The sequence below is a fragment of the Buteo buteo genome, chromosome 5, assembly GCF_964188355.1.
Source record: "Buteo buteo chromosome 5, bButBut1.hap1.1, whole genome shotgun sequence".
Classification (NCBI taxonomy): Eukaryota; Metazoa; Chordata; class Aves; order Accipitriformes; family Accipitridae; genus Buteo; species Buteo buteo.
Genome location: NC_134175.1, coordinates 14,233,637 through 14,261,384, shown reverse-complemented (window position 1 = coordinate 14,261,384; position 27,748 = coordinate 14,233,637). Strand labels below are relative to the sequence as shown.

The 27,748-nt window shown below is 36.2% G+C and overlaps 1 protein-coding gene across 1 annotated transcript in view; it reads left to right on the top strand.

The window, feature by feature from the left end:
• The window catches only part of SPAG16 (sperm associated antigen 16), a 447,435-nt gene that overhangs the window by 244,577 nt on the left and 175,110 nt on the right, over nt 1-27,748 (top strand). The window contains exon 12 of the mRNA XM_075027914.1: nt 8,290-8,475. Within this exon, the coding sequence (XP_074884015.1) occupies nt 8,290-8,475 (186 nt within the window). The remainder of the gene's footprint in view (nt 1-8,289; nt 8,476-27,748) is intronic.

The following is a 27,748-nucleotide window of genomic DNA, read 5'->3' as shown; positions in this document are numbered from 1 at the left end:
GAATGCAGAACTATAGACTGTGTTTACAGCAGGCCAAAACCTTGAAATAAAGGACTAATTGTGCACTGGGACAGAGGCAAGCTGGTAAGAGAGGTGGGAAAGGCGTCAGGCGAAACAGGATTTCTCTGTGTGTGTATGGTTAGATATGCCAGCTTCCGTCATCAGTACTCAGTTCAGAAAGGGAAAATGCTTCAAAATATGGAGGACTTGTTCGGTTGAAACTTGTTGTCTGAAACTTCATAGATACAATACTGGGACGCTCTTTGCTAGTAGGAGCATGTTATATTTAAATTATCATAGATGTGAAGCTGTCGCTTTTGAAGTGTAATATAGCCTCAAGGAAGTTTTAAGGAAGAAAGTGAACTTCATTAAAACAAAAGATTACTGCTTTTATGATGCCCAGTGTCTGTCTTATCTAGAGGCAGCAACAAGTGGTGCTATGCCAAAAGACTGCTCTATTTTTTTCCCCTTGATGTCACACCCAGATGTCAGCCAGGTAGAATGGCAGGGGGAAACAGTTACCCTGTCTTGGGTCAATATATAAACATGAAATATGATAAAAAGATCTAGCAATTAGGTAATGTAGAATGAAAAATTACCTTGAGTTTTGCACTTGGCATACTATGCATAGACAGTTTTCTGAAGATTTCCAGCCAATAGCCTTGTGTCACAGGTTTTTGCAGGATGGTTGCATTTTTCTTCAGACAAAAAGCCAGGTACCTATGTACCGTCCACCATCTGCTGGTTACTGCCATGCTTCCTGGCTTTGAAATGTATTCATTGGTTTATAGAATGTCAGTTTATGATTAATTTTGCATTTTTGAAATTTAATTTTTTTTTTTTTTTGTCCTCAGCTTTGATGATAAACGAGGAAAAGAAAAGGTATTTTTGTATTTCTACTGCTGAGTATTCTGGCATTCACCTTCTGTATAAATGACATTTTATGTTTATTAATAAAGCAGGAGTACAATTGGGCTTGAGATTATTCTGAAGGATGAAACATATTACAATTACTACATAAGGTGTGTCTTAGACACATCGTCCGTGAAAGCAACACCCAAAATGAACCACAGATATCAAAAAAAACTAGGGGTTTTAATAAGAAATGTCACTGTAAATAATTAATGTGACTCAGAGTTCCAGTAACAAAAAGTGAACTATATCTCCAGCCTGTTTCAAGATTACAAAATCTACTAGAAACAAAATCTTTGCTACTGAGTGTTTAGTTCAAATACATACTAAGAACATCAGGATGGCTGCACATGCCAAATCCTTCTGGACCATCATCTTGTCCCCAGCAGTGAGTACCAGGGGATGCCTAGGAATGGATAATAGGAAAGGCATTTGTGAGGTTTTGTCATAGTACCCTCCTGGACTTTACTTCTTGTTTCAAGGGTTCTTGAGCCAGATGCAGCTTCCATGTAAACCTTGATGTATTCCTCTTCCAGCTCTTTGTCCCACCTTCCTTTGTACCCACAAGGAGTTGGATCCACATCATCCTTTATCAAGGAACTGTGCAAGTCTCCTGCCTGGTGTGGAAAAAAACCCAACTGTTGTCTCTTCAGTGTTTTTTATGGGAACTTTTTAAATAATATGTTGACCCCAACCTTTTTTAAATTCTGCCAAATTTTCACCTTCTCTGGTGAGAAGAAAATGAGGGGCTATGACAGAAACACACCACAGCAAAGTAGGACAATAAAGAAGAGTTAGGATGACTGCACAGCTGAACTGATGTTTGGTATTTCCATACCTTACACTGTTTTTAGTGTCAAATAGAAAAGACAGTGTTTAAATACAGGTCTCATAACCAAAGGTGGGACCCCATTGGTAGATATATACTTTCCTAAGAGTAACTGTCTGGATCACTGTTTTTAACCTTGTTTCCAAGGAAAATGAAGCTTACAAGGATGTATCTCCACCCCTGCTTCTTCTGTGCATGTTCCTTACTCCCTCTCCCATGCTTTCTGGTAACTTTTAACCTGCAGGCTGATGCTAGCAAAACTTGGAAAGCAGAAGTCTAAAGGATCAATCAATTCCTGATACGTTTATTTAATCAACAGCTAAGGTGATGGGGTGAAGAAACAAAAGATACTTCCATAGGCATTCAGGCTTCATTAGTTTGGTTTTTCATGGAATAACTCAGTTTTTCTAGACTTTTCCTTTCTTTTTCTTTCTTCTTATGACCTAGCATAAAATGTCAGCAAAATTAAAGTAATCTCTAACAGTATTTGCGGTTCTTCCCTTGGGATTTGCTGTGCTTAGGGTCTACCTGTGCTGATATTGCAAATAGTAGAGTAGCTTTTAGAATTTTGCTTTAGAATAATTGCATGAATAGAGTTAAATAAAAGAGACATCATTTTTCCAATTAAGCAATTGGAATATTGATTTTAAAGTGTTTTTTAATTGCCATGGTAAAAGACTGATAATCCTGTAATGTTTTAGACTGTATGTTTAAAATGTATTGTTGAGTTGCTGATGCTTATGTTGTACAGTTGAGTTCCAGTCAGATGCTACCTGTTGCTGCAGCTCTTTTAGGACACAAAAATTCACAAGTTGTGTTTGGTTTAGCGTGTTGCTTTGAGAACCATTGTTTGACAGCACTGTGTGTAAGGCTCTGCTCACCACCTTTTGATTTAGACTGCAATTGTCTCAGGAAGGGAGCTGTATCTTAGTTTGTCTGCAGAACACCAGGCATGACCACAGCACTACATAAATAATACATGCAAATGCTAGCAGCACAGATGTTGCTACATTCACTTAATGGCATGTAGAACAGAGTAACAAATTGTCTGGTTCACAGTACTGTCCCTGGCAACTGCTAAAAGTAATATTCCTGCAATTAACTCTTAAGATGAGATATGTTGGACAGAGAAGTCTACCTTACTATTATTTATGAAATAAACTGAGGGGCAAGATGTTCTCTCTCTCCACCAGTACTCCAAATAAAGCTGACCAAGAATAGTTAGTGGTTATGGAGAGGTATTGCTCCAGTCCATGATACGAGAGGTTGAAAGACAGATGTCCTAGGCAGCTAGATCTAATGATACAAATAGCTTTATCTTTTTTTTTTTTTGGCTGATGCCAAATGACAATCCTTGTAAATTTTGAAGGATGGGATCTGTGCTCCTACTTGGCAGCTGATGTTGTGAAGCAGAATACCTTGCTAGCTCTATGTTCCACAGCATCTTCAGATGTAACCTGAGTAATACCCCTGGAGCAGCTTGAGGTTCAGATCTAAGTCCATCATCCAGAAATATTTGAATGAGGTGCAATATTTGAAGCTGCTTTGACTGTTGATATTACGTTTGATATATTTACAGGGCAATGCTATCAGTATAGCTATTACCTTCATTTGACTGGTATTCCAGAAAGGTAATCAGTCACCCAAAATGTTGTAGAATAACTCTGTGCCAAGGCTCATGTTGTTGCTGAATATGACCTTTAATTATTGATATGTCTACAACTCAGTAACTATAAATGGAGAGGCATCTTGTAGTGAGAACAGTGAAGCTGGAAGAAGGAGGAATGTATAATGAAAGGAAATGTGTGTGTTTAGAATATGAGGGAGGAAAGATTTGTTAAGGCTTGAGAAGTTAATGCTCCATGTGCTTTTGTGGAACAGGGAATTAACATTTCCCAAGGCTTTTTTCCACGCTAATTGTTTCTGGAAGGGCAGGTTTATAGCATCAATTAGGAATACCTGAAATCAGTTGAAAGGTAGAACTGTATGTGTATTTAGTATTAAGAAAAAAAGTGTATCCATAGAGACAATGGAGGGGTTACAGGTGTCATAGACTCGCCATTGCCTAGAACTTTTGAAAGTTTTTTCTACATAAATACTTTGTTCTAAACTGTACAGACGTATTTCATCCTTTATAGTGCTTTAGTCTGCTAGAAAGTCTGAACAGAAAGCCCCCAAAACAGACCAAGCAAGTCCATACAAACCCAACTGATCGGGTCCATAGAGCACCGTACACAAATGTGGTGCTACTTTCTTTAAAAAAAATTACTAGCACCAAATTTCTAAAAGCTGACAAAGTTATTTGCATATATGTGAATGTGTTTCAAGTGACAGAAAAAGGTAGGATTTACATTGCTCTTGTCTCCTAATATATTGTCTGGTTCTTCGATTTGTTTGGTAAAAGAGAATTAGTGTTTTATTATCCTCTGAATGAAAGATATACACACTTCACAGGTTTACTTGGAGCTTTCTCTGTTAGTTATCAATCTTAAATTCAAATGGAGATTATATATATAGCTGATGATAATTAAGGCTGAGCATCTACTGTCATATTTCCATATGTTTTTAATATAAAAATCAGTATGCATTTTGTTTCAAAATCAGTCATATGGTAGAGGACTGTGTGGGTATCACAGACTCTTAAACTGACAGCCTAAATCATTTAAAACATCTACTTTTCCTGATATATTTTTTTCTCCCCAGATAATCTTATATCATACATATAGAACAATAGTGCAGTAAAAAAAATGTTGCAGCTATAGGTAACAAAACATTACCTCAGAATTTGGGGTGTTTCTTTTATCTCCCAGGACCAAAAAATGCTGCAAATCAGAAAAAGTATGTCATTATTGATCAATTGATCAGCTATTAAGTAGACAGGACTTTTTTTTCTAAGAGCAGCATTTTGATTTAGATGGCTGACTTGGCTTGACATAGCGCTTTTTTCATTATATGTGTGTCTGGTTTGAATACTAGTGTGTGGCGAAGATTTCATGACCACAAAGTGCAGGCCCGGTGCTGAAACAGCTCTGACAGCCATCATTCCTATAAGCAGCAGTTTGTGCTTCCCAGAAATGCTGACATTAAGTTCGTACATGTGTAATTACAGATCCTCAACTGATGCAACTCCCCTTTCTTTAATGAAGTGATGCTTTTTTTACGCCCAGGAAATATTAGGGAGCTTGTGTTGCAGGGGACTGGGGCATTGGGTCCCTCTGTTCCTGAGTAATTTTGCCCTTGCTTCCACTGTCAGCCTGTGCCCCAAAACTTTTTCCTGCACAAGCTACACTTTTGTTTTCAGTCTCCACTTTTTTCTCCTTTCATCTGTAAGGAGTGCTAAACCTCATTTGTAACTCTTTCCCCTGCCACAGATTGCCAAATTGAATCCATTTGAACTACCTTACTGCTCATATCTGTTTTCTGAAAGATTTTCATCACTGCCTGGATGGTGTATTCTTAAAATTCAGCCCAAAGAACCAGTTCTTCATGTAGCATTTGGGGATTATATATTAAAAAATGCATAAGCAATAAATCTCTTTTTGTGATTCACGGCAGTGCCAGTGCATACTACCCTCTGAATCAATTATAGATTTCATCAGTCCCACTTTATACCTGCTTCTGAATTTGTTTTAAAATAGCTCTTATTTCATAAATGTATAAGGGGTACGATAATTTGTCATTTCGCTAATTTTATCTGTCTCCAGAAGTGAGATTTAGCTTGATTTATTAAAAGTACAAGTGTTTCATTAATAAAAGGACATTTATTCCTAGCAGCTTGACAAAATTAGGGTCTCCTCTGAACCCTTACTCAGGCTTCAATCCTTTATGCTTTGGTATGTGTGAAAAAAGCTTCACAATTATTCCTGTGCAATGTTAAAATTTTTGAGAGATTAATCTCTCAAAACTTTGTCTTAGGCATGGGGGTGTAACTGCCTTAATGAGGATTATAATGATATTTTCACAAAAAATAGCAATCTAAACTGTAAGTGTTAAAAATAGTCAAAAGTTTAGGTAGGTGATATTTCATAATGGCAAGTTCCCCCTTAAGATCTATCAGGTAAATGATGCACATATTTCAAGCTGTCTTAGTAGGTACTTTTATAGAACAATCTGGTGGACACCTATTGGAAAAGGAGGAAAGGAAGAATATAAAAAAAAAAGTTTGATACCACCCCTCCCTGATGGTTTTTTTTTTCTTCTGTTTTTTACACTGGAACAGTGAAGTAAATATCTCTGAATATATTCTTAGGATGAAGTTTTACAGTACTGCTTAGGATCAACCCTTGAGCTGTTTTCAGTTCCCACAGTTTTCTATCCAGAGATTTGGAAGAAGGATTTCTACTGCCTGTGATAGCACATTTTTCATTATTCAAATAAAAGCAGAGTTTATTGGTTCCTAAAGGCAAGATGATCTTTTTGATGTTGGTGAGATAACAGCAGAAATTGGTCTGAAAACCCAAGTTTAAAATATTTTTTGGCCTGTATTTTTGTGTATTATCCCCAAACGTTTTTCCTGGGTTTTTTAGTAAACACAGTAGAAAACCTCCATTATTCCTGGTATAATTTGGGAAGGCTGCATTAACTTTTTTCCAATATTTTAGAAGAGTTTGGGATGAAGGGGCTGTAGATCACTTAATCTAACTTTTATACTGGGAAGACTCATAGAAATGATATTAAGAAGCAAAATTACAGGATACATGGATGCGTTTGTTCTAATGGAGCGTTGGGAGGGGTCAGCATGGCTTTGGAAATTAAGTATCAGAAAACTGTTAGAGTTCTCTGAAGGGCTTGCTGAGCATTTGATCAAGGGAGATTCGTAAATTCAGTATACTTGGATTTTCAGTAAATTCTTCTTAAGGTCATTTGACAAAAACTCTCAAAGAAGCAAAACTGTCCTGAATAAAGCAGAAATTTATCTTGGGAGTTTAAAAACTAGTGAAAGGATAGGAATAAAATGTCACTTTCAGAATGGAGAAATTATTGAGTCCCACAGGGATCTGTGCTGGGAACCCATTTATTAAGATGATCTTGGAAATTGGGGAAGAGAATAAGCTGGATGAGTTTGCTAATTAGCCAGGGCAGTAAAAATGAAGGTTGCATGTGAAGAATGACAGGAAAAGAATTTCAGTTGCAACGGTTGACTCTGTGAAGTGGCAGATGAAAGTCAATGCAGATGAATGCAAAGTAATGCACATAAGAAAAAATAGTCCTAATTGTACATAGATAAGAATGGGTCTAAACTAGTTATTAGTACTCAGGAAAGAAATCTTGGAGCCATTGTGGTCAGTTCTCTGAAAGTTTCTGTGTAGTAATGCCAAAAATGCAAATCAAATTATAGGAATACAGAATAAACCAGAAACACTACTGTGGCATTATATACCTTCCTTGGATACCTGTTTCTTCAGTTTCAGCTCAAAAGGTGCTAAGAAAGATGGTAAATGTGATCAAAGAGATGGAATGAGGAATGAGTCAATAGAGTAGGAGTCTTCAGCTTTGTGGGTAAAATGTGATAGGGCCCTATGATATCACAATTGGTTTAGAGATGGTAAATGTGTAGTCGGTGTTTACTTTTAACCACAGTAGTAGAATTAGAAGCATCAAATGAAATCAAGGTATTTAAGACCCCAAAATAGTTTTTCCCACGATGCATAATTGAATTTTGGAGTTCATTGACAAAAGAGATTGTGGGTGCCAAAGCTTTGCATATATTCAAAAATTAATTAGTCATGGAAAAAACCCTCTATGGATGCTTGTTAAGCACAAAGCTTCTGTCTCAAAGAAATCCTGAGCCACAGGCTAATTCTGGGAGAGTTTAATAGGAGAGTCACTCTACCTACTTCTTATTTTCTTTTTATTAACAATCCCCTACTAGTTGTTGTATAACATGGTACTGAACTAGATGGACATTTAGTCTGAAGCTGTATGTCTGTGCTTAAATGAAATAGAACTATACTAGTTTATTTCTGAAGATTTGGCCAAAAAATCTGAATTGAACTCTATTTTTCATTTCTATAACATATCAATGACCCCCAAAGATAGTGAATGTGTTAAAGTGTTTATACTGAGTCAGAAGAGACAAAATTGTGATGCTTAAATAATAATTTATATGTAGAAAATGGTATGGATTTGGGAAATAAGAAAATACTCTTCCCTGAAACTATTTTATTCTATTTTGAAAGCAGTTCTCTGGGCTTAAGTTATTTTACTGATAAACTCATAAATAGACTACAAAAAGTAAGAATGTAATTTTTGGAACCCTTATTTATTTTCCCATGGAAGATAGCTACTTCATATCTCCTTTTCTTTGCTTTTGGTAGCATATTTAATACATGACTGCTTGATCTATGATGCGTCAGAAAACTGTGTAAAGTAAAAATATGAATGTTTTCAAACATAATTTTTTGTTCATATGTATTTTAATGTAAAACCAACAATTGCTACTTAACCTGTCTTTCTAAGCATAGTTAAATTATTTTGCTGTGTACTTTGAAAAATCTTCACCTATATCCTTGCTAAAAACTACTCTTTATTTTTATTCCTTGTAACAGTGGCAGACAGCTGGTCACTTCAAGTGGGGATACCACAGTGCGGATATGGGACTGTTCAAAACGTGGATGCATTCTGACTTTAGAAGGACATGCCCATGCTGTATGGGACTGCTCATGGCATTCATGTGGTGATTTTGTGGCTTCTGCCTCCATGGACAACACAAGTAAAATATGGGATGTTAACAGGTATGGAGTTACTGGAGATTCTTTATTAGCTGATTGATAGCTTTACTTAATAACCACTGGTTTATGTTTTAGCCCAGTGAGACAGAGATGTCTGGCATCAATTTGCAGACTTCATTTTAAGAACATAGATAAATTAAAAGGATTGGTGAAAAAAACAGGCTTTGATGTGATTTACTAGATAAAGGCTTTACTAAATAGGGAGCTGGGAAGGCCTTAATTTAATATAGTGCCAAAAAAAAAAAAAGTATTAGCTTTTATTTGGCATCTGTTATTCTGTGTTGTTGTTGTTTTTTTTTAAGGTCAGAGCTTTGTGGAACTTCAATATGTAAATTAAGTTACTGAACAAAAATTTAAGTAAGTTTTCTATATAGTATTTCTAGCTCATGAGTATGCAACACGCTTTAATTTAAGGTTGGACAAGTAGAAATTTATTTTATTCATTATATATGTTTTGGCAAGGTGACTCCTGATTAATAAATCAACGTATACCTCTTCATTTTCTTTATTATCCAGGCAAACACGTTTTTATGAAGGTTCTTCTAGAATATTAGTATATTCCTGCTTACCAATTAATTATTAGTTCCTCAGCTTTCTTCAGTTATATTTGAGGTGACATATTTTGATTAATTTACACTTTAAGGAATGGAATGGATCTATTTATTTTTTTTTTCCCCAAACTGTTCCTTCTAGACTCCTGAAAGACTTAGGTTTAGTGTTACTGACACCACTGTACTGTACTAGGTTTGATTTTAACAGCTGAATGTCATCAGTCCACAGACAAGTCTCCAGTCTTATAGGTGTGTTACCTGGTTCTTTATTATCCAGTCCTAATGGATTTTTCAATTTCCTCTCATCTTTTTCTTCCTTTGCATTTGAATGAGGTGAAATACTCTTTCAAGCTTGTTGGCCACTGCAGGGAAAGAAGCTTCACCGAAAAAGCAAGGGAGACTTTCTTCTTTCATTCCTTTTGCCTAGATCACTCCCAGTCTGCTGCAACTGCACCAAGCCCTGCTCTTGAGACCTAGAGACCTATTTTAGGAGTGTGCTTGGTGAAGCAGGAGTGTTGAGGGGTTTGTTGTAAAAGTGAAGTACTTCTCTGATAAGCATGTATAAGTTGAGATTTTTCAAAATGTTGTAATTCAGCCAGATTTTTTTGAGAGCTAATTAAAACTCTGTCAGTATCAGGTTTTCAGTCTTGCTTTCAAATCGTGAATTGAGGAAACATTAAATAATAATAAAAACATTGTTTTCAAAATGGGATAAGCAACATATCCTTTCATGAATTATTCCAAATTATTTTGGCTAAGCTGAGAGCAGCTACTTAAAACTAAAGCTTGAAACAAATATTCAAGTTTTTATAAAATCACAGGCAAAGTAGTTAAAGTTTGGCAAAGTTCAAGATAACTGAGAAGTGGGCTTTATAACAGAAATTGTCAGCCAGTTCTGATAACAGATGATGCTTCCACCATTACTATCAGTAATAAGAATTAATGGTCAATGCTTTGCTTAGAAATGAAAACACCAGAAATCTATTGTATTGTTGCATCTTTTTTTAACGTATAGGATTTTAATACTTTGATCATCCTTTATGGCATATTCATGACCTTTAAGAAATAATACTAAGAATAGCTTTAATTTTATGTCAGAATGGTTTTGAATTTGCATAGACAAAGGTTTTGTTGAGACACTTTAAAATATCTTCTCTACCAAGGAAGCATTTGTAGTCAGAGGAATCAAAGCAAATCTTTATCACCAACCCATGCCTCCCACTCACACTCATTTCCCACTCACATTTCTACCTTCGGTGTATCTGATGTGCATTTTGCATTTGAAAATAAAAGAGTAAGGAACACAGCCATGATGTGAAAGGTTAGTTATCAGCATATAATTATTGAAACCTTAAGTCATGCAAAAATCTCAGTGGCTAAAGGGAGCAGGATGTGGCATAAAAATGTGGCATAGTATGCTTAAAATAGGAGTATTCAGAGTATGAAATAAAAAAGCCTCACTTGGAGACCTCACCGGTGGACTTCCATGCTGTTCACAATAAAAGCCCATGTGTTCATTTACGTTACATTACCTAAGTCCAAAAGACAATTGAGTTCTGTTTAGCTAGTCTGTTTAAATGAATTTGTAAGATGTGCTGTGGAAGTGTATGTTGTGTATGCACTTAGTATAAAATGAGTACCGTGGAAAAATTAGATGCTCTTGAAGAGCTTCTGTAAAAAGGGATTTGACGACAACAAGACATGGCTGTTTCAAGCTTAAGACATCCCACTTGAAGACCTAACTCTGCAGAGCATTCAGCTGCAATTGATCCTTATGCCCGTTGTTGAGTAATTCAAGTGAAAAATTAACCCATGCAGAATATACGGCAAGATGTGGAAATAAGGGAAAGCTATTGACAGATTAATCAAGCTGGTAGTTTCCAGTATGGATTGTTAATTTGCTGATGCTTAAATACAGTAATGCTATACAAAAGAACTTGCAGTATATTTTGGCTTGGCAGTACTAATTGCCAAGCTAATTGGCTGAGTTTGGCAACATGAGTCCTAGATGTTTCCCAGAGTGTCACCTGTACATTTGTTATGTGCCTGGAGTTCTCTGATATGAATGAAGGCAGCTGTGCTAGGTACCACATAAATACGTAACCTCGTTCGGACTCCTTTATAGTCTGGGTGTGTGCAACAAAATGGGAAGGTAGAGCATGCTTTCCACAAGGGGTTTCAATGCTTAGAAAGCTTTTTTTTTCTTCCCATCCTCACAGAATATGTGCTTATCTAGTTGTCATCTTTAGAATTCTCCCTCTCCAGCTGTCTTGCCAGTTGACACAAGCTCTGAACAGGGCACAGAGCACAAGATAACATACTTGTGGTAGAATAATAATCAGTGATTACAGTTATTCTGCTTAATCTAGTGATTTATTCCTTCCACTAATAAGGAATTAATATTTTATAAATGAGACCTGTCTGTCTTCCTTAATATTACATATTTGGATGGATGCCTGCTTTCAAATCGAATGGTCCTGGAAAGCAGCATATTGTAGGAGGGAAAAAGAAAGCAAGATGAATATCCAAGCTATCACTGCCACCTTTCTAAAAGAGATAGGTTGTAAATAAATGCTACAAATATAAATACATACATTTCTGTAATGGGTGGCAGTCATCTTTGTATTTCCAGACTTCAAAAAGCTGCTTTTATGTGTTAGAAACGTACTTTTTTACAGATAAAACTAGCTTTTGAAATAGCTACAACAGAGTTCTCTGTGGTTGGAAACTTGGTATCAAGAAAGTGGGGAGGCTGTTTGCTGTCTTTTAGCACCATAACCCAAGGTGCAACTTCCACAATTATCAAGTCCATTATTGGAGTCCAAAGAATACGAGGTGCAATGTCTCTTAAATAGGAAAAGGTTGCCATCAGTTTTAATAAATTATATAATTCTTTGCCAATGATAAGAAAATTCAGCCTGCTAATTGTTTGAATTTTTTTTTATTAGAAGGTGAAACTACTGCTGAATATCTTTTTTTCGATGGGTATTATTCACAAGCATTTTTCTTTTGTGTATGTTGGAAGTTGCTGTCATATCTAGGCACAAATGGCATTCCTACCAGGAGGATAATATGAGGTAGCTTTGTAGTTAACAATGTTCTTCTTGACAACTCATGTGCCTTCTATTTAAAAATATGATCTGAGTTTAAAAAACAAAACAGAAAATAAACAAACAAAATCCAAGCACTCTTCTTCTTCCCTGAAGACAAAGACACATGCTGAGATGCAACCATGATCCAAGTTACTGAAAGATTGGAGGGAGTCTATGAGTTCTGGTGTTGGAATTTCTTGATGCTTTCTGCTGGGAAAATTGGCTGCTTTAAAGGAAATTAAAAAGAATATGGCATAACATCGGCAAGGGGGGTTAGGGTGGGCAGGGAAGAAAGACAACTAATGTACCTGCCATGGTTAGAAAAATAAATAAATAAATAAATAAAAACAACAAAAAAACCCAAACAAAACCAGCAGAGCACAGGCATATCTGCTGTCTTCAAGGTTATCCCAACTTTTTAATTATTATAGGAAACAACTTGAACACAAAGTGGGGGAAGAAAGGAAGAGGCTTATAATCTGTGAACAGGTTTTTATTCAGCAGCATAGCTCAGATGGAAAATATATAGCCAGCCATGTTAATAGCTCGACAAACAGTTCCAGACTTGTTTTCTCAGACCATAAATTCAAGACTGTCAAAATCATTTTGACAGGATTAATTTCAATTATCCAACTGTAAATATCATCAGAGATTTACAGCCTGATGTCTGATATGCAAATCAAACTGAACATCATATATCTCATGTAAACACAGACGGTTATTTAGTTTTGCAAACATATGCTGTAGACTGTATGTTAATGCAAACATTGTTATTTATGTTTTAAGCTTGAGAAATTATTTGCACTGAAGTCAGAACATTCAGAATTTTTTTTTCTCCAGTTTATCCATTACATACTCATTGGACCAATTCTCCATTTTTCTCTGGTTTCTTTCAATAGTGCAAAGTACAGTGACATTAGGCCACAGAGAAATGCAATTCTGTGCTGTCCTGCAGCAGACCTCAGGGTGAATAAATGCTTGCGAATTGGAGCCATTGCTGTTTTGTTTCCTGCTTTTTAATCCATCACTTATTTGTTTTCCTTTTCATTTAACACAGTAACTTTCATCTAGCTCTCTGACATTTCTCCCATAATCAAAATTTAATTTTAAAAATTCTAAAAAATGTAATTGTTTACATCAATCCTCAGTCATTATAAGCATCCTTTGTTGCATTTGTTCAGGTGCAAATTAAGTAAGTAATCTATCGTGATCACTGTTAATTACTCTGTACAACCACTAATATAGTACCTTGTTACTAAAGTATTAATATATTCTTTTACTTATTTCCAAATATACACAAAAATAATTGTTGACACCTTTTGCTTTTCTACAACAGGACCGGGAATTTTCACTTCTTTACCTAGTGTCAGATGTATTTAACATAAATTATTTGCTAGTTTATTTAAATAATTCCTTCTTTTGTTCTTAAGCCTACATTAAGATTCTTAGCTTCTGTTATAACTTCTCTCCAGTTGATAACTGCTGATTATAGTTTTGTTTCTTCTCATAAGAAGCCTTTTAATTTGGAGAAATTTTGGATTAGTATACATTTTAAAGAAATTAAGCAGGGATGGATTTTGTTTTATTAGAACCCCCTAATCAACTATAGCTTTCTTTGGAATGATACCATGCAATGATGATACTGCACGTTTTTTATTATTAACACATCTTGACAGTATGCACTGCAAGAGATTAAGTTGATTTTAAACTGCTGTTATAGTTTTGGTTGGGGTTTTGGAGGTGGGGGGGGGTGTTTTGTTTTGTTTTTTATTTTTTTTTCTTTAGTCTCAATGAAGGACTTAGTTAATGTTGCTTGAATTGCCAAGTCAGCTACTCAAACTAGTTCCTTTAGTTCCTTTGTACCATCAGGGCAATGTGAAAAGGCACAGAGTTTAGCCTAACTTCTCCTGGCATCTTTTATATTCATACTCTGTTTCTTTTTCTTCCTTTTTCCTTAGGCAATGGACAGCTTTTAAGTGAAATATTTACTATCAGATTTGTAGTTATTTTTTGCCACACCAAATGTATGTGTATCAGTACTCTCCTTTGAACAAAGTCATAAAGATTGTCTAGTTTCAAAATGCTACCTACTTTCACATTTTGAATCAGAATGAGGGCGTGTCACCTTGTCAAAATACCCCTTTTCAGATGACACTTACCTGACTCGCTTTTCAGTGGGACAGAAGCCACAAGCTCTTCTGGCCAGATACCATGTTTAATTGATTCCAGTAAAAGTGAAGCTAACCTATTTTCAGAAAAGACAAATGTCCTCCAGGAAATTAGAAGGTAGGTAGAAGAACTCAGAGGAAATGTGAAAGGACTGTCTTTGGGTAGTTTGTAATGTCTGTCCTGACAGCACGTCAGGAAATGCTTGCCATTTTGATAAAGGAGAATTCCTTTTGGAGTCCTCTGAGGAGTACTGGAGAGACAACCTGCTATTAATCCCTCAAATCAAAATGAGGCCTATGCCCAGGTCTCCAAATTTATAATTATGCTAGGATTCCATAACACATTTTTCAGGACCAAGAAAGTCTAAAACCTGGTTGTTAGAATTCCCAGAGAGCCAATTGTAAAAATCAATTTGAAGATGTGAATTATCGGGGAGAAAATGATATCCAAAGCATAGCTGTTCGGTTAAGGGGAAAATATGGCTTAATCTTCATAATACTGAAAAAGATGGATCTTGAAGGACAAAACTTAATCAAGAAGTATAGCTTGAACTCCCTATTGTAAACTTATTTAAATCACCTTACAGATTTAGCACAAGACACAGGCATTAATAATGAGACATGTTTAATATGGTCGTGTGTTTGCAAGTCCAAAAAAACAGATGAGTCTTACCTAATTCCCATTGAATGCCTAAACTGGGCAAGTGATAAAATAATTTACATTTGGTGAAACTAAGCAAAGAGGTGAAGTGCTTTACTCAACGCCATATACTGAGTTACTACTGAAGCCAACATTAAAAACCTAACTTTCCATTCCTTGGCAATATTAAAAAAAATGCCAAAATGAAGTGTTTTCAAACTTTCCTACAGGGTGAGAAGAAAGAAAATCAGAATTGGATTTCAGTAGTAATGTAGATTCATGAGAAACATATGTTTATATGATCAGGATGCACTGATAAAGCAATGATGGACTTGTTTGCAGTTGCGTAGCAATATTCAAAGCACACATATACTTAGAGAAATTAAATGCATATGCTGTTAGCAATATTGCAAAGACTGTCAGCTTTCACACTTTGTGACATAAACTAATCGCCGTTTGGGACACAGTAGAAACATGTCTCTGTGAAATTACACTCATAAACATGACAGGAATTGTGTAGCTTCCACTGAAATGTTTGTATTGGTGGCTGTTGGCTACAGGTCTAGATAAATGATTGTTCTCTGTGGTTTTCACTGGAACTGTCTATGACAATTTAGCTTGTACATAAGAAGCATATTTGAATTTCTTAGTAGTTAAAATGGCTATTTTTTTAAATATAAAAAATATTTTGAGTTTTTTTTCTAAAGCATTGAAAAGACAGAAATGTAAAAGCTTTGCTTTCTGGTTTCTGCTACTGGTCTTGAAATGTACAGCACTGTTTTTGATTAACGGAGGAAAGGAAAAACAATCAAATTACTACTTTATTTTTTTTAAAATAGGGTGTGGTGAATGGAGCTGCTTTCTAAAATGTCTGAGTTCTCATCTCTGCAAATATTTCTATTAGGCTTGTCTGAACTCTACAATCAGTTAACTACATAAAATTTCCTTCTTTATGGAAAGATAGCACAGAAAGTTGCACTTGATTTGCATAAAAGGATGTATCCTTTTCTTATCTCAACAGCTTCCTTGCTCCCATTATTTCAGCATCTAATATGGATTGGAAAAACTTATTAGATGTGGTTGGGGTTTCTTTATGTTCCAGTTGCCCTCTGTCAGCCCAGGGATGCACAAATTTCCTAAATTGTGTATAGCTGGCTGAGAGATTCCTGTTGGACAGCAGAATGCTTTATTCGTTTGAACTGCTAAGGTAATGTGATCTTCTGTAAGTTGGACACCTTTCTACTTGGTTTACCTTATTTGTCAAAATGCCTCCTAGATTCCCTGACAACTAGTTCAAGAGCAGGATGAATTATGAAGGTAATACTTAGGCTTCCTTCTACCAAATGCTAACCAAACCAGCTGGCAGGTCCAGAAAACTCTGTCCACTTTGATCGTGTATACTGTACTCAGGTTGGGTTTTTTTTCTCTCTTTGACAATGTGCAAGTTGAATTCCTTGTCTTATTTGCAAGTGTGCAGGTATTATAGCTGTGGCTTCTGCAAAATAGCGTTCAGATCTTGACAAGGTGTTTCCATTGTCCTACAGTCAGTTTTGGTATTCAAATGCAAACGATCAGCACTGCAGACATTCAGCAGTTTTAAGTCATAGTATAGTTTTTCACTATGTATCCAGGCTCATTATCCAGTTGTTTTCTTTCTCCCTCATGTTACATTCGCTGATTACTGGCAGTCTTTTCTTTACCTAACCTGTTTTCCTAGAAATATTGTCTTACAGTATCTCAACCAAAACAAAAATGAATTGTACCAACAGAGTAATTCATACAGCAGTGAAAGCTGTCAGATATTATTACAGAATTCAGTGAAGACAGCAGTTCATTAAAATGATGTATTTCAATCATCACAACCATATCCTGTCAGTACCAGTTAGTGCAAATATTAAACGTATAGTCTGTGATACATGTTAAAGTGGAGTATTGTTACCTTAAGTCACAGTTAGCTGCAATGCAAGTAATTGTAGGTTGTTTCCCTGCTTGTATCTCCAGTGAATTAAAAAGAACAAGAATACGTCTTACTGTTGATAAGCAGCAGTACTTTGATAGGCATATCCACCTGCATGTTGAATTATTTTTAGCTGCTAATGTCTTCTAGTTTTAAATTAGATGAGTTGGTCATTTGATTTGAAATTGAAAGTCTGCTGTAATGGATGCCTTTATACATATAAATTCCTGTTGTTTGAATTCTTGTCCTTTGGCTCAGGCAGTCTTCAGAGATGTGTGTGTATGTTTGATGCTTTTGGGGTTCAGACTTTACACAAAATCTTGTATTGCCAGATTATTTTCTCTCCCAAATGCTGGAATTCTAGTTGTCTACCATGTGTATCCTGTTAAAGCAAACTAAATTTGTCTTTGATTAGCCTCAGCTGGAATACAAACACAAGTCACATCTTAATCCTTAAACAATGACTTCTTACATACAAAAAGTGTCTCCTGGGTCATACTGAAGTTGGAAGACAATGAATTGTGTTTGTACCTTCTTAAAATCTGAATGAATATCATTTTCAGCCCAACAGTGGTTTCTTTTCTCAGTGACAGTTTTCAAAAACTTGGGGCTCATTTCTGTCCTAAATCTTAAATTTCTCTAAATGGTAGCACCCCATACATATACTACAATTTTTTTTGGTACCCTGTGCAGATTTTTCTTTGAGCCAGATCTTGGAATCTTCAGAGTAGACTTTGAAAGCTATAAAGCTTATATCCATGTGATACAAGTGGTTAAGTCTTTGAACTGTTTACATAGCCAGTGTGACGCTTCTTATGAAAATAAGGGGGAGGATGCCTTAATGGAGGTGAAGATCAGGATGAAGAAAACAAAAATGTTGTCAATTTCCCTTCTGCACTTCCAATATTCAGAGTAGGCTTTCTGATGTGAATTGAGACACAAAATCATGCAAAAATCTTTTTCTAGACCAGCCAGTATCTTTCCCAGCTAGGAATCAGTTCACCATCTGAAAGACTATTTTTATGCATCTATTTACTGAACTCAGAGCCTGCAAAGGCATGTGTGTCTGTGGGAAACCTATTAAATATGTATTGGAATTATCCAGTTGATGCAAAACCAATGAATTTCTTTATATTTTAGTATCTCTTTCAAACATATTTCTGTCACCAAAACAAAAATTGTAGATAATGGAGTCTTAATATCGAGAATGCAATAAAATGTCAAAAAACAAAGTGAATTATTTAATACAGAGCAGATAGTCATGGACTATTTCTGTTGCAAAAAGGGCATGCTAGTTAGCTGCACTGTGTGAGCATAGTTAAGTTATACAAGTATCTCTCCTCTGGAGTTCTAAGAAAAAAATGAAAATACTATATGTGATCTTCTGCAGTTATGTTCTGCCGATTAAAAAGCCCTTTTCATAGATTTTTTTTCATATCAGAGTTTGTTTCATAGTAATATAGGTCTCAGCTAACTGTGTTTGGAAGGTTAAGATGAAAATAAGGGCTTGAGGATGCAGTATGCAATACTAGGTGTGAAGTAAGCAGCTAACACTGGGGGTTGACAAAAAACTAATTCTGTCAACCTTTTTAAGTAATCCTTATCAGGTTATTGCTTGTGGCTTGACAATACTTTGATTACATATTCAGCACGTACAACTATAGTATAAACTAAGCTTTGCTATGTGCAACTAAGATTTTAGTAGTGACTTGCTGGAGATATATTTACCAACAAGATAAGAAGATGTCACAACTTCTAGAATTACAGCGCCAGTATTAAAATCTTGGCAACTACTGATTTGTTGGTTATCAGATACACCAGTTTGGCTTTTGGGACCAGAATTTGAGATCCTGATTACTGAGCTTCTCTTCAATACACTTTTAGACATACTAATATGAGGAACTACTTTATGTGTCTATGCGTGTAAAGTGAACAGTTTTTGCATTTGCAAGTTTAGGAAGAAAATGAGGATAAGATCCTTCTACCTCAATAGGTAGATATCCTATCTCCTCCTGTTCTGAAGTGTCCAGTCCTCAGAGAAGTTGCTACATTTTCCAGTCTTGTGGTGTCAAGCATTGAAAACTTGCACACTGTTAGGAATGGATTAGTTGTCCCAAACTGTTCTGATTTTCTGTCAGACTGAGGCCAGATTCTTATCAAAAGGACCAGGAGGTACACTTCTCAAATTTATTTTGGTCAAATCTGTCTATATTGAAAACAGTTGGATGTTGTTTCCATTTGTGCTTAAGAGTTACTTGCTTATGAAATTTAAGTATTTTAAATTAATTACTAAATAAAGCAAAGGAGACTCTCTCCTTGAGAAAGGGGATATTTGTTCACATCTACTAAAGGAGGAAACTAAACCAGTACTCATTATTTTGTGCATGTGTTTCAAGTTAACCTTTTCCTCCAGCTGTTGACAGAGGGAAATACAGCCCTTTTCCAGCTCTATTTGGGGGGAGTGGGGGTGCTGTACAATATAAAAATGGCATGTAAGAAGAAGGCAGCAAATCAGAGTGGTGGGAGGTAACCTTGGGAATTTAGCCCTTCACACTCTGTGTTTGAGTATTTTTCCTGCTGAAAACACAGGGCCAGTCCCAGTTTGCTATAATGATCTGAACAAAAATGCTAGCACCTGTAGCTTAAATCAGGAGGCCAGACTTTTTATTCCTTACTCCAGCAGCTGCTTATTAGAGAACCTAGAATGATATTGTTTTTGTTGTGGCTCTGTGTCTAAGAGCACAGCAAATCCATTATTCATATCTTCCCAAGTTCACAAAGCCATTGAATAGTGCTGCACATCTCCTTAAAGCTGCACCCACTCAAATCCATTTTGTTTGGACAAATAAAGAAACTGCACTGAAGAAAACCGATTTGAAAACACACTGAAATTAATTTTCCTCACTTAAATATTAAAGTGCTTATATTTATTGCATTTCAGCCATGTTGTACAGTTTTCAAAAAGGATTTGCTCATTTAATAGGTCTAAAGGAATTTCAGTAAATTTAAAATATGGAGGAAAATAAACTAACATATGACAAGAGTAACACTGCTTTTTATGCAGTGAGTCTGCACTCTGTAGTTTAAACCCATCCATTAATATTCTGTGTAACTGCATACTAATTTACAATACCACAGTACTGGCCCAAGTTGTCACGGTTCTTTGCACTATTGCAACTGACTGTTCTTTTTTTTGTTTTAGTAAAATATTTTTTTATTTGAAAAATGAGAAGGACTAAAGTTCCAGATTTACAATATAGTAATACACAGAAAGGGGCCACTAACATTCACTTGTCATTGCATTTTTGAATTTGAGACTGTAGGTTTTTCTTCATCTAACTTTTTTGATAAAGGCATTTTCTTTTTATGTATCAGAAAATGGTAGGACAGCTTCTAGTAGAATCATTCATGGTGTGCGTATAGTTTTTGCTGCCTTATGGATTTGTATGCCATGTTCAGGGAACACAGCTTGCAGAAGTCCCTTTACGTGTGCATTGAACAGTGTAAATTACCCATGTTGCTTACATGAGTCTTCCTGAATATGGGTTGGGATTAAGATATAAAGATGTCAGTCTAATCTCATATAAAAAACTAAATTAAGAAGCTGATGAAAATAAATTATAAAGTTCTGGTACTGCTTTCTCTATCCTATATGGAATTTCATCACTGTAAATCTAGACCAGCAAATGGATTCTGAGGTAAATTAATGGTGGAGGCTTTTTTTGTTTGGTTTGGGGGTTGTTTTGGGGTTGGTTTGTTTTTTTTTTTTTGAGGGCTGATCACTGAATTAAGTCAGTTTTATAAAAATTATGTGAATGTAGTTGACTTCTCTAGATTTTTTTCTGCTGCTCTCCTATATAGTTCTTGTTTCAGTTTTTCCCTTTCATCAGTAGTTTTACAACAGTTGATTTTTTTTTTTTTTTTTTAGAAGGAAGGCAAGAATTTTGTTTCAAAAACAGTGAAAACCTAGGTCATCCTTCATGCAGTTTAATGTTGACTCGTAGCAAACAGAAGCCTGAGAGAATCACTTCTTGTTCTTCAGTGAGACAAGTCTTCTCCTTCTCAGCTTCTGCCTAATTCTAGTAAAATCAAATAACAAAGTTCTCACATAAGCAGATGTTAGAGGGTGGGCTCCCTTGATGTAATATGCATGAAGAGTTGGATCTTTAAAAGTGCCTGAAGGGTTGATTGAAAATCCTTTGGAGCAGGCACATTGTCACTTTTGAAAATCCCATTAAGGATCTAATTTATTATTTAGGCACCCAAAAGCTATATGAATCTGAGACTCTGCATTGTCAGGGAAGCTTGGAAATCTCATCCTAAATGTATAAAGTTATGGAGAATATGGTATGATGGATCTCTACAGGATGAACTCAGAGTAGGCTAGGCAAGGTATTTTAGACTTAAGTGTTACAGGAGTAGCATTTTTTAAAAATGTGCTGATATATACTGTTACAGACTTAAAATCCTATAAAAAGCAATTATTTATTACATTCATCAGTGACTTTTTAGAAGCAATAGATCAGATCAGCCTCACAGTAAGATACCAAAATTCAACAGAAAATGTGCATTCCAGTATAGCATAGTAAGTTTATCTGGTCTTCTGGTGTAAAGATTTTTCAAATTGTAATTTTCATTGTCACATTTCTCATTTTCTGTGTTATGTGTGACCAGTTAGTAGTTGTGCATATAATGCTATATTCTTTATCTATTAACACAATCAAGTAGAAAAGCAAAATAAATGATGAGAAGGAAGAGAATGAAATGACAAAGAAACTCTTCAGGGAGCTTGAGATGCACCGTAAAGGAGATCTGAATGTTGAGTTTAGATGGTTCACCTTTTCCCCAATATTTTATTTGAACAGCAGAAGCCTAAAACTGTACAATAACCTCTTTGAATAGAACAGTTCTAACATAAGTATTAATATACACACACACAAAATTAAATCACTTGCCAGTGATCCATCAAACTACATCTATACTGTTATCTTTCAAAATCAACAGCAGTAAGTTTTTGCATTAATTAAGAAACACCTGGGTTTAGTTGTTCAGGGTTAGGCAGAAAAGGCAGAAGTTTTACCTGTAAAGTTTTTTATTTAAAAAAAAAAAAAAAAGGGCAACTTCTGTATTGACTGCAAAAACAGGACATCAGTTCAATGCTGATGTCAGCTGATATGATAATTGAGGATAACCCACTGTCACCAGAGAGCAAGACTTCGCTTATTTGGCTGCAGAACTGCTGAGCAGAAAACATACTTGTACTAGTTCTGCAGTGTTTAATGTCGGCTTAAATGGTTTAAATCTATTTTATTATTAGTGAGATTGCACTTATCTGATTATCTAGTACCCATATGCCTAGAGGGAGTAGGAGATAATTGTTTAATAAAATAAGGCTATGGTTTTCAATAAGTGGTTTCTGGTGCTCCCATCTTTTAACTGCCAAACAAAAAAATCCTTTAAGGAAGCTTGATTTGCAGAAAGTGCTGAGCGAGAGTTAGAGTCAAAAAAATAATATAAGCATCACCATGTACCTTTCTGAACCTGTATGCACCTTGCTCCTCGATTGATGTCAATAATTCTGGGATAGATGGTTATGCTTTCCATGTATTGCAAGGGAGAGCCAGGCATCTCAGAGGAGGAGAAGACTGTGTTCTAGTTCCTGTCCTAAGGACCTAAATGGCATTTTATTCAATAACTATGAAATACAAGAGCTGACCTTGGAGGGCAACCCCTTCAGATCTTGTCACTCCAAGCGCTGTGACCATTGGTCTGCAGAAATTTTTTTCTTCAGCTGACTGAATTTATTTTCTGCACATAGTCAGACTCAATGAAACAGTTAGAAAGTTATAGCCATGAACGGATGGTTTAATGCATGGGTATTTACTTGCCTGAGGCAGAGGGAAGAACTAAACCTAGATTTTGAAATTTGATCAAGGAATCTAGGGTGTGTGCTCCTGCATCATGTTAGGAGTGGGTACCAATACAGTTTATGTGGGGTCCAAATCCCATGTAATGGGATGTTACAGATGTTCTGGGATGTTACATGTATATGTTACAGATGTCCTGGGAATGCCTGCGAAGTTGAGTTCCTTAGAGTAGTGTTAACAAACTTATTGTTTCTGAGTGAGTTCAGGGGTGAGCTAGATTACAACTTGCTAAATAATGCCCCGATAAAAATACTTTGGACCATTCCCAGACATCAGTCTTTTACTGATCTTTACAAGCAAGACCAAGGTTCTGTATATGACCAAGATGGTCCTTGAAAAGGGCACTTATTAAGATCTAGATTTTGGATATAAATGCCTAAATCTTGTTCCTGTGCCATGACTTTCAAAGTCATTTTTATTGACCTGATTCTAACCTTGGGAAAATACAGCCCTTTTCAAATGCAAAATAATCCAAAGTTGAAGCATATAAAAATGCATCTCTCTTCTGAAAAATTTGGATTATAAGTAACATACTTCTGTTGAAACTAAAGTAGCTGAAATAAATTACCGAAGTTGATTTGGAGCCCAATTTCAAAGGAAAGTGAGCTTTTGCAACAGCTGTTGCCATGAGCTGAAAAATGCCCAGTGCTGCCAACGATTAGGTGTTGACTAGTGAGATTTTAAAGATACCTTGACAAGGTACAGAATTCAACCAAGCCTACATAGTAAAAGGTAATGAAGAATATATTACAATCTGGTATGAAAATGTACATGCTGTATTGCAAAACTTTTTATCTCAGCAGTTGTCCTCTTGGAACCGACTGAAATGTTATAAAAGTATTCCTTGCCCTCCTGAAGACAGACCTGGCAACTGCAACCCTTTTTCTGCTGTTAGGGTAGACATGGTGTGTTGCCAAGGCATTCAGGCTTCTCTGGCCTCCCTTGCTACTGTGACTCAGTCCAGAGCAGCTACACGTGAAAAAATGGTTCTTTTGATTCATGATGATCGCTTGTTGGCATCTCTGACATAGCTATGGAAGTACTAATTTCTGTAGCTATTTTTAGGCAAAGTTTGGCAAAGTGATGTGTCTTCTGGTCCTTGTTCAGCTGAACGTTTAAGAAAATACTTACATTTAAAGATGTGCTTAGTTCCAGATCACATCTGTAAAGGACTCTACAGTGTCATTATATTGCTTTAGAAATCAGTCTGACCTTGTAATTGTGGATACTGTTCTTCTCATACAGTGACACTTATTTTGGGTGTGCACTGTGATTATATATGTTTAATTATATTGATATAAAATCATACTGTTAACAGGGAAAGTTAGAACAAAATGACTGTAAACCATTCTTAAGCAGAGATCTTATGCCTTATTTTTTAATCTTTCCTTTTAAAAAAATTAAGCTTCACACTGAAAACCCTCTATCTGGAAGCAGAAAATAATACAAATAATAATATTTCTTACACAATGCTTCACTTGTTCAAAGAAATGTAAGATGTTAAGAGACTAAATCTTCAGTATAATAATGAGCAGATTCATTATTCATGTTTCAAGCCAATAAAAAAGATAGATTATTAGCATACACTGTTAGTTTTTCACACCTTCTAGTGAAAGCCCAAGTAGAATATTATTAATTCAGTAATTTTCACTTTTCACCCATAAAAAACATATAAAGCTAGTGTCAATCATATTTATTATTCTCAATGTTTATCAAAATAGATGCTGGGTTTGAGTAGTATTCAAATCACTCAAAGAACATAATGTAATTACTTATATTTATTTTTGGCTACTTTTGCTAGATAGATCTAACCAAACGTGGTACCTGTGAAAGTGTTTTATTCTGTAAAACCCAGCCAACCACTAGCTGTATGCGCTCTATGCAGAAACATGCTTGATAATCAATGGTAGAAAATAAGCGTTCGTATTATTTCTCAGACTAGCATCAGGCAGTCAAGTCTGTGTTCAACACCATAGCAACCATTGTGTCCTTAAAACTTTGGCTTTGTGCTTTTTTGTCTAAGAGTATTTTTTTCTCAGTGATATGTTTTAGTAAGCTGATCAGTATCTCACTAGTAGTGGAAGTTTCCACACACTCAATAAATACACAGCTTCTACTAAAACACGTATAGTAGAGCGCTTCCAGAAAAATAAGTACAGTGTTGTAATTGGCTGCTTTTCCACTAAGACATATTCTGTTACATAAATTACAAGGAATTGAGACAAATAAGCATTCTAATCCCAAAGGTAAGGCATGAAGTTTTGCAACCTCTTTCTCTTGCGTTTATAGAACACTATTTCAAGGACTGTGATTATTTGGCTGTTACCTAATTTCAGTGCAGAATAGAAATCTGACTGGACCATTGTTTTCTGCCGGGTAATTATAAATTTATTAGGGGAGTTTTGACCAATGCCCCTCACTATTAGATCTTGCTGAAGCTGAAGTTCAAGCTATCAGGCTTCATTTAATGTAATGCATTGCCCTCTTTTTCTGTTCTGCATGTGCTTTTTTGTATTTTTTGTGTTCTCAGGTATGTTCAATTTTCCCTTTCTGGGTATTGTTTGCCAAAAAGGCTCTTTCAAGTTATAGAAATAGGACAAAGTAATTTTTAGAACAGCAAAATATGTAAGGAGGCAAGGTCCCTGGAGATGAAAGAAATTTCCAACACAACACAGCATAATAGCTTTCCTGTTCTGTTTGGGTGTTGCTGTTGACTGAGTAGCTTGTTAACAGCACACAAATGCATAAATGGTAGCAAGGCTGTGCACCACTAGTGGAGGTGGCACCACAGAATAAGAGAAGCCCATATTTGTATTTTGAGTTAGAGGAAAGTTTTACAGACAAGCTTATGTGTACACTATGATGGACTTGCTTTTGGCCCACATTCCTGCTGTAGGTAGATTTTAACACTTACGTGGTGCTTGCAAGATTGAAACCCAAAATACGTGGGACTAGACTGGGCTGGGGAGCACTCAGTGTGCTCAGACCTCATATGAGAGTCCGAAGTTAAGGGCCAGTCATGCTCAGACTTTGCCTTTCATTTTTCTCCCATGGTTTTGCTAAAAGGGAGGGCTTGCCATGTATGTTAGACAAATTCAGTCCGGACTGGGGGCTTATCTGAAGGTGTAGTTGCATCCTGTGTGAGCACAAAAGCCTGCCCTGTGTGTGCAAGGTGTTCCTTATACAAGCAGAGGACTGTAATTATGGTTCCCACTTGCAGCAGGGTAGTATCTGTTCACCTACTAAATCACTGTAGTTTTTATTACTGATTTCAGCAGGAACTGAAGCAGGGCTGGTGACAGTTTTCTTGAGTCTTTATAAATTGGTGTTAAAGGAAAGCTGCCATACTCAGTTCAGCTCCTGAAAAGGAAGGGGAAAAGAACTTTGCTAAATTTCAGAGAAGAAATTTGCACTCTGAAAAATAAACTGCTGCAGCCTTTCAAAACTTACCAAGCAAGACAAAAATGTAACTATTAAAGTTGACTTATGTCCTTTTAATTAAAAGAAGCAATGTGATCCATTTCAGAACCTCTGTGTTTTAAGAGTATGACCCCTAAGTTCTTATGTTTCTCAAGGAGGTCTAAGAAACGGATGTAATAGTATTTTATTGCAGACTTGTAAACTTGCTGAGTCAGATGAGTAATGTTTGTTTATATACCTAGAAAATATTAATGAAACATTTATATCATGTTTGGGGTTCGTTCTTCCTTGGTTGAGCCTTCCTAGTTGCTAAGCCTTTGCTTTGCTTTTGGCAGAAGGAGGAAGAAAAGGATGGAGAAGGGAAAGAATCGTACCCTTGCACTTACCAGTTAAGTCCATACCACTTCAGAGATCAGTTTCCTCTTACATGCTCAATTTACTGTGCACTAAACCAAAAGTGTTGTCACAGAGGGTCACACAGTCAAGTTAAACAGGTGTTAAACTCAACAAAGTTTATTCTTCAATCAAAATAGTTTAGGACTCCGACAACATTAGCAAACCACAGCTTCAATGATATACAGGGAAATTAATACTGCACAACTGACTTCAGAATTCTTAAGCTTTAGAAAGGAGGATCAAAAATACGGAATCACTCACCTGTAAAGGTGAGGGCTCTCAACCTGCATGAGTTATTACCTTGGGTGGTATCCCAACCCAAGAGGAGAGTCCCCGGCTGCAGACCCACTGCTCCAAGGGAGGCTGGCTCAATTTGTCCTCCGGCAGGGTTCCATTTATACCCTAGTCAAATCTGATCTGTGGTCATATATGGTCAACGGTTGAGAAGTTTCTTTTGACCAAAGTGTTTCATTGGCTGAAGGTCTTGCCTTTCGACTGAAGTGTATACCTAATGGTCGTCAACCGGCTGAAGTGTGTATGTGACCACAGTCACCACACGGGCTGGGTGGCTCGACCCCCAGACTGCAGCTTCTGGGGTTTGTTTGGGTCTCTATCAGGGCAGGTGTACCTGCCATGCGAGTGTGAGCTGTGAGGCTCCTGTGGTGATAAACATGGCTCTAATCCTGCTCCTGCTGACATCAGTGGCAAACGTTGTGTTGCTTTCAGTGGGAGCAGGACTTACACAACATGCTTGTGTGATTCAGCCAGCCTTACCTGGCTGAGCTCAAAGCAGCCTCTGATGTGAGTGATGACAGGAAGGTTTAATACTTAATCCTGCTTCTGCTCACTGTGAATTTAAAAAGTGTAACAATTGAAATTATCTGAAACCAACAATATAAAGTGATTTCACATGATTCAGTAACTCAGGAGTAACTCTGCAAACTGGCCCTTGCTAAAGAAACCCTGACTTACAGCTTCTTTTAAATTGGGGGATAGCTCTTTTTCTTGCAGAGCACTCAGATTGCAAAGATTAAAATGCTCCATGAGTGCTGAGTATGAAGATAAATTACACAGAGAAGTATATAATTTTATATTTTCTTTCTAAATATTTATAAATACTGGAGA